At 37.9% G+C, this 15,007-nt stretch overlaps 1 protein-coding gene and 1 pseudogene across 1 annotated transcript; both read right to left on the bottom strand.

Annotated features, from left to right (window-relative positions):
* Positions 1-525: 525 nt before the first annotated feature.
* LOC119617217 lies at positions 526-7,604 on the bottom strand. Its single transcript, XM_037976656.1, has 3 exons — positions 7,534-7,604; positions 4,533-4,734; positions 526-1,146 (listed from the first exon to the last, which is right to left on the bottom strand). Exons 2-3 carry the CDS (start codon positions 4,727-4,729, stop codon positions 834-836), a joined length of 510 nt encoding a protein of 169 aa, XP_037832584.1. The 5' UTR covers positions 4,730-4,734; positions 7,534-7,604; the 3' UTR covers positions 526-833.
* A 168-nt stretch (positions 7,605-7,772) lies between these two features.
* LOC108245264 lies at positions 7,773-14,638 on the bottom strand (annotated as a pseudogene).
* Positions 14,639-15,007: the final 369 nt, after the last annotated feature.

Raw genomic sequence — 15,007 nt, forward strand, 5'->3', positions numbered from 1 at the left:
CAGACAAGATACTTGCAGTGGTAGCATCTTGCTGATCATCTAGTGCACACGTGTCAACCTCAAGGCCTGCGGGCCAGATCCGGCCCTTTGTAACATTTCATCCAGCCCCCAAGATAACGTTTAGATTTCATTAGGCCCCACCCTCTAGTCTGGATCAGATCGAGTCTCTGATTCTCATTTTGTTTTAAAAAACTGAGCCTAAATAGTGAAGTTTTCTCTTGACAGTGACTTAGAAGTTAACAATATATAGTTTTAATTTCTGTATGATCAGGTTTTTGTTGGTGGCTTTTAAAAAAAAATCTGTTTTAATGTTAAAAAATTAATTTAAAAGCTGAGTGAGGCATAAGAAATGGCTGCTAATGATGAGCTTTTTGAAGTTTGATCTATTTGTCTGTGTTCATTAAAGTATGTTTGCTCTAAATTCTGTATAATCTGTACCTGGAAAAAGGTAATTGATATTTCTATATGAATGATTTGACATATTACAGCTAAAACCAAGGTTAATTTATGTATTTTTAATAAATATTGATCGTGATTGGCCCTTGGCTAGGACCAAATTTTTAATTTTGGCCCCCTTGCGTCACTGGGTTTGACGCCCCTGATGTACTGTATAACTGCATTCTAATGTGCACCATCATAGCTGCCATCACACTGAAGGGGTTTTTCCAGATTAGTATTTAGTATGATAGTATGATAATTTCACTAAATGTTTCTGGACCAAGTTAAAAGATATGAGGGAGTTCATGATACCATAGTACAATTTAGCAACGTATTTTGTAGCATAAAACACAATTTAATCAAGACTGACAGAGTTTTATGTGTCATGTCAGTCATCAGGTGCTGCAGAGTTTGGCTGTTTTCTTTGGCCTAGTGGTTTGGCTTCCATGAAAATGAACAGGACGGCAGTGGTTGAGAACTTTGTCACAAGCTACAGTCACATATCTGATATTTTGCTCTTGTATTTTAGTAACTTTGCAATTCGTATTAATGATTAATTCATACACTGGAATTTTTGAAATACTGGTGCATAGGTTACGATTTTTCTGTCTGCCGTCGCCATTGCAGATCTGCTGAACTTTAGTTTCATACTTCTTCTTTATGAAGGTCTGAGTAGGTTTGTTGCAGCGATCCAGGAGTGTCACATGCCTGAAGAAACAGAACAATGTTCAGTATTATTTGAAATGTAAAAAAGTGAGCAACATTTATTTATTCAAAAAATACACTGCACGTGCATTTAGTTTCAAGGATGTATAATTAGTTCAAAGTAAAGAGTCAAAACTCTATCAGATAAATTCTGTCATGAATTTGAAAAACTAGTATTACTGCTGAATCATAAAGCTGATTCAGCAGTGAACATCTTTCTGACATTTTGGAAAACTCCCCTCAGGTGAAGATCAGTGACTCTGTCTCCCAGCACCTCTCACAGCTGGCACAGAAATTTGATGAATATTTTCCTGAAGATCCCAGGGAGGGACAGATGTGGATTTTGGACCCATTTTCTGTAGATCTGTGACAATGATGTTTCTTTGCACTCACATCTGAAATCCCAGCTTTTAGAAGTTTCTGCTGTTAGCACTTTAAATTTGCAGTGGAGCAAACTGGACCTGGGCTTCTTCTGGATTGCTGTTTGAAGGGAGTACCCATGTCTGGCACTGGGGACTGTCCTTCTGCAATTCACAACTATATTTTCATTTGCACTTTATTAAAATCTTATTTTCAGCTTATTGAATTATTTTATTTGAAGTAATATTTGGAATGTATTTATTTTATCACAACTTCATTTTATCTTTTAATACTTCCTATTTTTCTCATCATTTTCCCCCATTTTTGCTGTAAGAAAATATAATTATTTTTGTTTTAATAGGGCTGACTCGAGCCATTTAATTTGTTCTAATAATTGTTAGCTTGTTCAGCTTCTTGTATGAGCAAGTTCAGTGGCGCAAAAATGGCTATGCACTTTATGTGGCGCCAAAACGATGACGGCAAAAATATTTATAGTCGGCATTTTCTGTATTTAACAGCTGTTCGTGAATGTGCAAATGAGATGAGCAATAACAGAGGCACGTCACTCATTAGACGCTTCGAGCAATGCACTGGGGCATGATTGTTTTTATTTGAATCATGTTGTCATCTGATGACTGCGAGCTAAAGATGGAGAGGCAGAAGAAAAAAAACTCTCAGGAGCACAAAACAGAAAACGGAAGAGGGAGAAGGATAAAGATGTAGGGACAAAAAAAAAACTTTTAAAAGTGGTTGAAAGACAGCAGGAAGTTCTATCAGTGAATCAAGAGGAGGCTTGGAAATATGCAGGTTAGCTAAAGCTACTAGTTACTAGTAAAATGACAAGTTACAACTGTTTACTGATCAGTATTTACAATAGAACAGATCATGACAGGAAAAATAAAGGAACTTGTTTGTGTTATTTTGTTGTTTAAACAGTAATCATTTGTTGAACTCGATGGTGAATCATAAAGCAGATAAATTATAGAAATTGGGAGTTTAAATGTCTTCTCTGGGATATAACTCTACAGAGCTGTTGTAATATATGTGATGAGTCTGATCGAATGCAGAGTCCAATAAGTAACTGATTTCCAACAAAGATATAATTTAAAGTTGAAATGTCATGTATTTTATATGTAGTTTGACTGCTGTATTTTTTAAACCTCCTTAACACAAAGTTCATGTCACAGGTGACAGACAGGTGAAGGCAACAGGTTGGTCTAATATGAGCTGGAAGTGTAGGAACAGCCACTTAATACCAGGTGATTAGTTTTTAAATATTATCCATCTATCCATTTTCTTTACGCATTTCTCCTTTCCGGGTTGCAGGGAGCTGGTGCCTATCTCCAGCAGTCAGCAGAGACGTGGGACACCCTGGACAAGTCGCAAGTCCATCACAGGGACAATAGAGGCAAACAACCATTCACAATCTCCCTCACACTTAGAGACAATCTACAGTTTCCAGATAACCTAACATGCATGTTTTTGGTCTGTGGGAGGAAACTTGAGTAAAACCACATGAGCACAAGGAGAACATGCAAACTCCACCCAGAAAGGCCCCGTGCCTGGATACGATCCTGAGACCTTCTTGCTGGGAGGCAACAGCTCTAAGCACTACATCGCTGACCCTTTAGGTATTGTTTATATTAAAAAAGTGCATTAGCAAGATGTGCAATTTATTTAAAGCTATTAAATAGTTCTTGTTTGACCATCTGACTTATCGGAGAAGAACACAGAGAAGGAATGAAGGAGACAGACATGAGGTCAGTGATGACATCTGCTGTAGAGGAGTGCAGAGATGACATCAGGTAGGAATAATTAAACTCATTAAGGCAGTACATGGCTGAGAATGGCTCACAGTCTGCATACCCCTCAGAAAGTAGATAGTTGTGCCCCCGTGCAGGTTTACTTATACAACACAAAAAATTTCTGTCATAATCATATCATGTCATTTATTTTAGGTCAGCGTCTTTGCTTGTTAAACTGTTAATGGAAGTCATTTAGTTATTAAATACAAATCAAATCAAGACTGAGATTAGTTTGTTGTTTAGCTATTAGTGTTAATATCTGAATGGGCCCCAGGCCACTATGGACTTGAAAATTTGGGCCACCAGGTCAAAAAGGTTAAAAAAAAACCCAGATCCAGTTACTCCAAAATGTAAATTTTAAAGCACATGGCCTGTTTTTAACCACTAAATGCAAACATACATAATTTGCAATAAAAGTTGGAACTTCATAATTTATTTTGTATTTTCCTAGTTACCTGAAAACTTTGATGTGAGTCACTTTGACAGTACTCTCTGTTAGCAGCTGCCCTTGGCTATATTTTCTTTGTCTTGAATATAGTGCAGCTCTTGTCAACATAGTTTTTCCCTTTAATCTCATAAAAGCCAAAATACTTCTTAATACAATGCAGAAGGAGCTGTTTTATGGAGCTAAATTGAGGCCAAACTAAAAAAAATATATATTTTTACTTTAAATACATGTTTAAATTTGTCAAGTTTTGGACTAAAACTCAAGCTTTCAATTTCAAGTTTTAGTTTTTCAATTGAAATTTTGTTTTTCAAATTAACAAAACATTTGGCCCCAATTGAGCTCCATACTGTTTGCATGTGTCGGTCAGCCTCGTTCTCCCTCCGTTGTCTACTCTTCTGCACTTCAGGTGGAAGTGTAGACAACTCACCTTTCCGTTTTGCGATCCACAACATGATATTATTAATAATACAAAATAAATTTTAACGTTTTTAAATTGATTTAAAATCATCCATGTATGCACTAGGATACATCAAAAGATAGATTACAACCCCCACTCCTGATATTCAGTCAATTTAGATGTTAATTACAGTTTCTAATTTAAAAAAAAATGTATGTATCATATCTTGTACTGAGCTAAAGAAAATAAGTCAGCTAGTTTTGCCTTAAAAATTTTAAACTAAAATGAAATATCCCTGTGTTTTAATAAAAAGAAATCCTCTGATACAAACTGAACAAACACAAGTATATATGCAGCTCTAAATGCACTGACAACTCACTTTTCCCATTCAGGTTTGGATGCTATGTTAAAGGAATTCGGAATGATGTGATTGCGAACAAATTTGCTATATGCGTTGTTATCACGGTTCCTCTGACATGGTTCATCATTGTGGATTGGAGGTTTTTGTTCATCTGCTCCCAGAACCAGAGTGAGGGCAGGAAGGCACATGACAGGAATCAGCAGCACAACCTTCATCTTGTCTGAAGTGACAGAAAATAAAAATTATTGTCATAATTTATAGTCCATTTATAATGCCAACTGGTTTTATTCCTAAAGATAATACAATACATATTGTGCAGATTTTACCTGGTTTTATACAGCAGGTGTTTAGTCTCATATTATTTGTGAGTTAAGAAAAGTGGATTTAGATATTTACACATTTTTTCATGAAGGGATTCAATAAAAAGCATAGTTCTCATTCAAAACAGTTACTGCCAGTTACTGGCAAAAAACTGTATTACCATAAGACAATTTTGGTGAAAGCAAATATTTACAGCAAAAACATATGTTTAGAAACAACACCGAAACTGTCCATTAGCCCTCTATGGCATGGTGTTGCCCTCAGGCAACAAACCACTATTTTGGCCCACACAACGCCCTTTAAATTTTTTTAAGTAAAACATCACATAAAAGTCAGATGATAAGTCTAAGCTGGGTGTGGCTTTGACCTTTTGTCTTGGGGTGAAACAGTCATTTTTGGGACCACAGCCAACTGCTAGCAGAAGGCAATATAAATTTCATTTTTTAACATGTTTAAATTTAAATAACTTTGTATAAATAATATCTGTGATGTGGATGAATAAGTGAAAAAGCATATTTGATTGAGTAAAGACACTTTTTGTCTTTATTTATATACTAAAATGGCAGTTTTTCATTCGTTGCCTCAGGGCAACATTGTGCAGTTAGACCACTTTTGTGTGAACTATAACATGCTTATGGATGGAGATGTGTAGGGATGCATAATTATCAACATCATCATTTTTTTTGCTGTACTATGTACTATTACTCACAGGAAATGGATTCAAGAACATTTTATGGGTGTAAGGAACGTGATCAAGCGGTTAGGCTCATTCCTTCCGACAGTGAGGATGGGTGAGCTTGAAAGTGACAGTGAGGAAGAGTGGACTCCTGAATCAGGTTTGAGAGATAGTTAGAAGATTAGGGTTCAGTCAGCCCTTACAAAAAAATCCCATTAAAATCACATGTGACTTTCACATGTGATCACATGGGAATCACATGTGATTCCCACATTTTCACATGTGAAAACGTGATTTTTTTTGTGGATTATGTGAACCACATGTGGAAAATGGGAATCACGTGTGATCACATGTGAATTTCGTGGGATTTTTTGTAAGGGTATCATACTGTATGGAATGAACATATGTGTGTGTGTGTGTGTGTGGGGGGGGGGNCATCAGTGGGTGAAGAGAGGTATATATGACCTATTCTAATCTTATGCTTACTGGTTTCTTTTGAAAACAAATGACCTGCCTGATGACAGTGAGTCTGTGAATGAAGAGGAAAATGAAAATGATGAAGTATCACAGGAAGATGTTCCACGCTTACCCTGTTGGAGAACACCCCACAGTGCCAACATCACTGATTACCCAGAACGGCAGGCCAGACAAACAATATCAATTCCCCCTACGAATACTTCAAGATGTTTTTTCTCTGAAGACATTCTGGAAGTAGTTGTAGAGCAATGAAATTTATATGCCATTCAGTGTAACACCAACAAGCCCCTTAACCTCATTACAAAATATTATAGAAAACCTTGGCATTTTAGTACCCTTATAGCATCTTGTTGCCCTGAGGCAAAAAAAACAAAATCTGGTGGTGGGGGGGGCACATTTTCTGATTGATATATTATAAGGACACCCCCAAGCTCCCAAAATTATGGTGAAATATTTTTTTTCCTCATAAAAATAAAACTCATGCCATAGAGGGTTAGGTCTCATTTTTTGTGTAAAATATTAATTGTTATCAGTGATGTAAACAGTTGACTGGTCACATTAGCAAAGGACTTGAACATGTTCATAAAGATCCTGTCCAACAAGTAACATCACCAGTTTACCACATGAGCCACATCTCATAAATGATGTGGACCATATGTGGATCAGAAATATCACCCCTATTTGCCCAAAATATCAAAACCATACATATCAAACATCTGGGCCAGAGCTGGTTTTGATTCTTGTTAGCTCAATATTTCAGTTAGGTTATAATACTTTTTAAAAAAATATATAGATAAAAGTAAAACACAATAAGTCTGAATATGTAAAAAAAAAACATTGTCTAATAACCTCAACAATATTAAACAGACACAAGAGCTGACATATTGTTTTACTATCCCTAAATAATTACAGCTCCTCTCATAATCCGGCCTCCACCTGAAAATCACCCTGAGTTTCCTGATCGTTCCTCTTCTAATTCAACAAAGAATGTGCAACGCAATACGGTGTTAACAAGCCTGAGCAAAAGTTATTTATTAGAATGTTACATCCTCAAGTTTCATTGACAAAACAAATTTGGACAAAAACATGAAAAAGCAGTAGAAAAATATACTAAATGTGTTTTAGTTTTAAATGTACTGCGCTAAATTCGACTAAAGTAAATTCAAATTGAAGTAATTATTTTATGATAAACGCAATTTTCCACCATCTGAATATTTCAATGTTGCCATGTGAATTTTTACGCACCAATAAAACAATAATAGATTTTCACCAAAAGAAACACTGGTGATGACGTTCTGACATCACAAACTATCCATCTGGATCAAATCTTTTTTCAGTAAGGTTATCAAATGTACATAAACACAGCCTTTTTGGACCATCAAAATAAAGCTATAATAGCTTGATAATTGCTGTAGTCAAAACAATTATTTGGGATCAGTGATGTTTTGTTTTTTTGTGTCATTGAAAAAAAATAAAAGATGATAAATTAAATAAAAACTGGACAAACCAGATTCAGATGTAGAATAATTAAAATATTTCCCTCACCTTCTCTGATCAGATTCTCTTTACTGTGTTTCTTGTGTTGCAGAAGGAGATCAATGTGAACTGAAGCTGAAGTCCTTCGATAAAAGACTGAATATGATGTTCCTTTCTGAACTTGTTTGTCTATAACCACCAGTTATTCTAACCCAGAGCAAATAGCCAATCAAACTGCTGTAAACAAACGTCTCACCTTATATGTCTGTGATCGTGACTGATAAAGTTACAGCACAGGCAAAAGAGCATTAATTCTGAGAAGTACTGAGCTCTAAGTTATCTTTTGTGGTAAGCTGCAGTTTCTGTGAAGATTGTGGGTTGAAATACCGTTAGTGACACATTATTTATGAGAACAGTGGTAAAACAGGAAACACAGAAAGACCATTGAGAGGCTATTGTAATTTAATAAATATTGATTGAGCTGCAACAAATCCAGTCTTTAAAACATATTCTACAAAAGATAAACTAAAGGTCCATTTTTTAAAATCACGGAGTTGTTTAAGTGGTATTCCTTGATAGATTCAGAATTCAGAATTTAGAATTTTGCTTTTAAATAAATTTGGTTTAATTATACAACAGTTCAGTTTTTTTACTTAGAAGAAGTAACAAAATAAACAAATCAAAAAGAACATAAAACTTGAAATATGTTTTAAATAATCTTTGTTTTCAGTCTGCAAAATACAACTTAAAAATTGAATTGAACTTCAGTCAGCCACTAGAGGGCACTTGTCTTTTGTAGCTTTAACTTTTTGGCTTCCTGTTCTGTCTCTCGGTATTGTATATGTCAATGAGATAAATAGCAACTAAAGTCCTTTGATGGAAAACTGGATATGAGGCTTTTTTACTGTTGATCTATAATCACCAATTATTCCAACACAGAGCAAACACCAAATATAAGAAGGGCGTGTAAGTGTTAGGGTGGAACACCTTACGTATGAAAATAGCAGCAGAAAAATAATAGGTCGTTCACTGAGCCAGTCTTCCCAGGTAAAAAGCACCATGCATCGTCTCCACACTCTCTCTGTAAACGGCAACAAAAGCTTGACTACAGCTTTGAGATCTTTCTCTGTAAATGATCTGGAGACTGGAACAACCAAGAGGAAAACAAGAGGCCCTGGATCACACATGGAGACACTGTGGAAAGAGTCATCTTTGATCCAGTCAGGTGGTGTTGTGTCTCTGAACCAGCCTGGTGTTTCAACAACTGTGACTTTTATTCCTTCAAAACTTCCTTCATGCTTCACACATGTTGCAGTTTTTTTTTCTGATCCTGGAAATCCTACAAAGTTCCAAAACAGAAACAATAACCTGACATGCTTTAGAGATTGTCGTTAAAGTTGTTAAAACGTGGGAAATATTTCTGCACAAGCAGCATATTAGGTTACCTTCTTCAACTGAGTTGTGTTAAAAGTGACATTAATCATATTTCCAGCCTCACTCTTTCCTGAACATTTTTGGCCAATGAGTAAAATCCTGATGTCAGTGATTGGTTGCCTCTCCCCTGTAAAAATGACACAAAGTCTGTTTTTATTCTAAAATGCTAAGCACTTTATGGACACTAGTGTTTGGCCACATTGCCACAGGTGAATAAAATTAAACAACCAGCCATGCAGTCTCCATTTGCAAGCATTTGTGTTACAAAATGAGTCATTCTGAAGAGCTCAATGATTTCAAGGGCAACTCAACCACAAAGTGAAACACCATGTAAAATCATACATACAGGACTGTATTATATATATTGGTGCTGAGTTGTGAATGTCCACTGCCATCAATGTAAGCACTAAACTGTGTGACAGGAGCTTTGTGGAGTGTGTTTCTATGGTCAAGTAGCTGCATGCAGACTTCATACCACCAAGTGACTGCAAGCCAAGCGTCAGATAGAGTGGTGTAAAGCACGCTGGACTGTGGAGCAGTGAAAACATGTTCTGTGTGAGGAATCATGCGTCTCCATCTGGTGATCAAATGGACAGGTTTGAGACTGGCAGAGGAGAACTTTACCTGCCTGTCTGCATTGTTTTAACTGTGAATTTTGGTGGAGGAAGGATTCCTGGATTGGAACAGCTGTGGCTACAATGTAGCTTACCACCATCAGTGTGTGAATGGATGGATGACTGGTTGTAGTGTGAAGCACTTTGCAGTTCTCGGACTTGATAAAGCAATGTACAAGTGCACGCCATTTACCATTTACAAATTCCCACAGAACCCAGAAAGTGGAAGCTGTTAAGTGTGTAAAAGGGAGATAGTGCCATAAAGAACCTGTTGATGTTATAGTCAGGTGTAGCTAAATACTTTGGTTCATGTAGTGAATTTAATATTTGATACAAAATATTTTTTGACTTACTTTCATACAGCTCTTTCAGTACTCTTGACTGTACCTTCGTTATCTGCTTTATCCTTTTGGCCGTCTTGTATCCAGCCTCTTTTTTTGGTTTCTATTTCTGTTGTTCGGCTCAGGTTGACTTCATAATAAGATTTTTCATTTTCTGCCCAGATTTCTTCAATATTCTCAAGGAGATCCTTTACTTGAGCTTTATCACTGTGGTCCATGTTGTTCAGGACATGATACCTGTTCCCACACTTGTTTACAATCCACTGCATACCTTCCTCACTCTCTATACGCTCATCCACAGTCTTCAACCCTAGCCAGTCTCCTCTGGTAACCAGAGCAATTGTGTGTTTCCAGATTTCTTCTGTAAACAGACTCATGTGTTCCTGGACAGCTCTCAGATATACTGGCTGGATTGCAGTTGTCAAGTGAATCACAAGCAGCACTGCATGTGGTCCTGAGGGACACAGATACATGCTATTCTCTAGTTCAAGTTTATCCATCTCATTGGTTTCCTGAAGGGTGTGCATATAGAACCATCCAGGAGAATCTACCACTGTAAGTCGCCTGTTTTCAACCATACTGTGACTTATTTCACAATGTGTTGTTCTTCTGCTACTGCCCTTAAAGTCAAATAAATTTGTCCTCAGAATAGTATTGCCTGCAGAGCTCTTGCCTGCCCGTTGTGGACAAAATATCACTAGTCTTAATTGTTTTGGTGGGACTTTTCCACCAGCAGTAAATGAAACATACAAAATACATACATTAAAAAAGTACAAAGTGAAATTACTACCCCAATTCCAAAAGAGTTGGTATGTTTTGTAAAATGTGTACACTGAAACAGAATGCAATATTTGCAAATTTAAAAAAAAATCCTAAAATTGTACAATTTCTTGGTTTCAACAGTTGATATGTTTACCATGTTCCACTGTCTATAAAACATGGGATTTTGAAATTGGCAAATTATTACATTTTTATTTACATTTTACACAATGTCCAAACATATTGGGAATTGGGGTTGGCATATTCTTAGAAGGAATGTATATTGCTTGCCACCAAAGGTTTAAATCAAAATCTTGTAGATCTGTTATGTGTTGGGGATGACTCTCAGTTAATACCAAACCAAGGTTTATCTCAATATATGTAAAAATGACTGAGTTATAGTCATTTTTGTGTTTGCTAATGTCAGTTAACTGTGTTGGTCATCTTAAATTGGATTGACTTCAAAACCTAATCAGTTGTAGATGTGCATTTGGTTATTACTTTCTGAGAATTTCATTAAAGTCTATTTTGTGGTTCATGAGCGTTTTGCTAACAGGCAGACAGGGTTGACTCCAACAAATAATATCAAAGGTTTTAAATAAAGATGTATTGAGATAACTCTCAGCCACTACCACACAAAATTTGAGGTAAAGCCATTTTTGTGTTGGCAAAGGCTGATTAGCTGTGGCCACTTTGAATCAGATTAACTCCAAAAGTTAGTCAGTTGTAGTTATACCTTCAATGATAACTTTTTAAGAGGTTTTATTAACATCTATTGACTGGTTCATGAGAACTTTGCAAATATGACAGACAGACAAAGACACACACACACACAAACAGGCAACTACATCATCACCCATCTTTCATGAAGACAAGCTATAATAAAAACAGAAAATTATTTCAAATATCGTCAACCAGAGCTTTGAGTTTCCTTCTTTGCTTCTGCACTTTCTTAAACCTTTTTGATGCTCTTTCAGCCAAAACTTTCATCTCTTCTCTCAGAGCACTTCCATGAGCTTCATCAACAGGATAGTGTCCTCTGCCTCAATTTTCTCTAAGAGCTTCTTGACCTGGGGTCTATCCTCCCTGTTACTGATGTTGAGAACATGTTTTCTGTTCCCACATTGCTGAAGAATCCATTGCAGCGTTGGACTTGTTGTGATTTTGGATACTACATTTTCATCCTTGCATGGAGCAAGAGCAGTGAACAGCACAATGGTGTAATCCAAAACTTCTGCACTGAAAAGTTGCAGATGTTCTTGAAGAGACGTTTCGTCCTGCTCAGCTAAATACTGATAATCAGGAATAACCAGAAGGAACACATGAGGTCCCGGGAGACACAGATGGACACTCGTCTGGATTTCTATCTGATCCAGTTTTGTGGTATTTTCTCGTGGACGTGTCCACCACCATCCTGGAGTATCCACTACTGTGACCTGTCTGCTTAGTACTTCCTGCCACCTTGCTTCACTCTGAGTTGTTCTTCTGCTGGTGTCAAAAACACTTTGACCCAGTATAATGTTTCCAGCTGAGCTTCCAGTTGGAGGAAGATTAAAAGGATTAAAAGGATCACCTTGTGGGAAAACCACAAGGTGATCCTTTTAATCTTCCTCCAATCAATACTATCCTCAAGTCTGGAAAAGGGTGTCTGTGTCCTGTTAAGAAAAATGCAACAGAATTTACTAAACTTTACTGGATTAGGCTGTTGATGCAGAACATATTAACTTATTGATCTGTATGTGATATGAAAGGCTCTTGCAAGTAAATATTAACAAGCACAGAAGAACAATATCAGTGCAATTACAGTATGCTCATAAAGAAGCTGCTCTGAAGGTTAAACAGAAGCTTTGCAACTCATTTCCTCACAAATATACAAACAAAAAAAAAAACTGCAAAGTACTCGCCGATAGGCCCAATTTTTTCTTTATTTTTTTAAATAAAGCCTTGTTTCAAAAGTCATAATAATTGAAACTGACATTCCTTGAAAAACAACATTTTAATTTTATCAACATTTTTAATAAGGATCTTGTCTGATCTGTTTGCACTCAGAGTATGTATTAGGAATGACTCTCAGCTACACATCCAATTTTAGCTCAATATTTGTAAAATTGACTGAGCTGCAGTGTAGCAATTTTTCTGTTTTCTAAGGGTCTTTAGCTGCATCATTACATCATTCTTAACTATTACTTCATCCATCTATCCAAAGGTTAGTCAGTTATATTTGGACCTTCAATCAGTGACGGCTGACCAATAGAGGGCGCTAGGGCGCCGCCCCACCACTCACATTACCTTGAATAAAACGTAAAAAATTAAATAATAAGATAAAAATATTTTGAAATATATGTGTATATATTTTTAGTTGTATAAGATAAATATTTTATAGTTAATGATAAGTAAAGTTGTTTCGTTCATCAACATTGTCTGATTGTTGATGTATTTCTGCTCCGGGGACAAAAATCTTTGTCCATAGACTCGTTAAAAGTTGCACATGCACAGTAGCTCCTCTTCAATACAAGAGATAGGACAGTTCAGGGCGCACCTCTCCTGCGCTCAGAGCTGACTGTAGCTGTGTTTACATTTCACCGCCTCCCACCGCCGGAGGGTGGGACTCTCACCACGGGCTGATGTCACATCCGTCTGTCATAAAGTTGGCCTTACTGAAAGGTTGAGCTGTGGGTGTGCTGCCTTTTTTTCAGAAACAGTAATAAGTTCATTACGTGATAAGTTACATACACAAGGTAATAAATAAGTTCATAGTTATTAATTAGTTTAAGAAAATTTATGCTAAAATAGTGTTAAAATGTTTGGTTTTGAATTCTAATCTGAGTGAGACATCTGATCTTCGTTATATTGTACGTGCAAAATACGTGATGTAGTGAGTGCGTCAGATTTTGTTTTGACAATGTGTTTCTTTTTATATTTGTCATAACTCGGGAGGTTCTGTCCAGAAGAGCGAAACCAAGACCAAACACGGAGACGGAAGTAAAGGTAAGTGAGTTTATTTACAGGGTGAGACTATATACAGCGGGCGGTGTCCGGAGTGGTCTGCATGAGAAGGAGAGCTAGGTGAGTCTCGGGTACAAGTCTTGATCCAAACGGTAGCAAGAAGGTGGTTATAATGTCTCTTTGTTTGCTTACAGATCCAGGAGGTGAATGCAGTGCCGATGAGAGGAGGAGCGGTTCCCAGGAGTTCCAGGAGTGACGAGTTTGATCCAGCAAGGTAAGTAGCAGCGTGGTTCCAGGTAAGTAATCCTTAGTATCCGTAGTTGTGGCGTGGCAAGAAAACCTAGGACATAAGCAACAACAAAGCACGTGGTTAATACTAAGAGCAAGAGTTCAGGTTAGACGCTGGGGTGGAGAATCTAACCCAGTAGGTTCGATGCTCCAGCGAAGGTCTGATCACCACCTGCTGCTTAAATCCTGGATGGTCTCATCAGTGGTATGAGGAACACCTGTGGAACAATGATTAGTGGCGCCGCCCAGTGGGCGGAACCAAAACCCAGATCCTCACAGTACACCCCCCTCAACAATCGCCCCTTGGCAATCTTTGACGCCTCTCTGGATGAGCTCTAAAATAGTCCGAGATCAGAGTGGCATCTAGGATAAAAGACCTGGGAACCCATGTGCGTTCCTCAGGTCCATAGCCCTCTCAATCCACCAGGAACTGAGATCCTCTGCCCCTTTGCCGCACATCCATAATCCGGTTGACCATAAACGCTGGATGGTTGTCAATCAGCCGGGCGGGAGGGGGGAGGACGGTAGGTGGGTTTAGCGGACTGTCCAGAAATGGCTTAATCTGGGAGACATGAAATGATGGGTGGATTTGCATAGCTGCCGGGAGAGTTAGACGGACTGAGGTGGGGTTCAGTATCTTTTCAATTGGAAATGGTCCTATGAAGCGTGGTGCTAATTTCCTTGAAGTACCCTTTAAAGGAATGTCCCGGGTAGAGAGCCAGACCTTGTCGCCCACCTTATAACTGGGTGCCGCAGACCGATGACGGTCAGCGTGTCTCTTGTTTTGTACATGGATCTCTGTAATGCCCTCCTAGTCTGCCTCCAAATGCTCCGACATCTTCGGAGGTGTGCCTGCACAGAGGGAACAGTTATTTCAGGTTCGAAGCTGGGAAATAACGGTGGGTTATAACCCAGCGCCGCCTCGAATGGTGATAGTTCTGTGGCTGAAGAAATATGTGTATTATGCGCGTACTCTATCCAAACAAGCTTTTTGCTCCAAGTTGACGAATTGTCGCTTGCCAGGCACCTGAGGGCCACCTCCAACTCCTGGTTGCACCTCTCGGACTGACCATTAGACTGCGGATGGTACCCTGATGTGAGACTCACCCCAGCCCCCAATCCCTTGCAGAAGTTACGCCATACCTGAGACGTAAATTGAGG

Source organism: Kryptolebias marmoratus, linkage group LG7 (assembly GCF_001649575.2).
Source record: "Kryptolebias marmoratus isolate JLee-2015 linkage group LG7, ASM164957v2, whole genome shotgun sequence".
In the NCBI taxonomy this organism is placed as follows: Eukaryota; Metazoa; Chordata; class Actinopteri; order Cyprinodontiformes; family Rivulidae; genus Kryptolebias; species Kryptolebias marmoratus.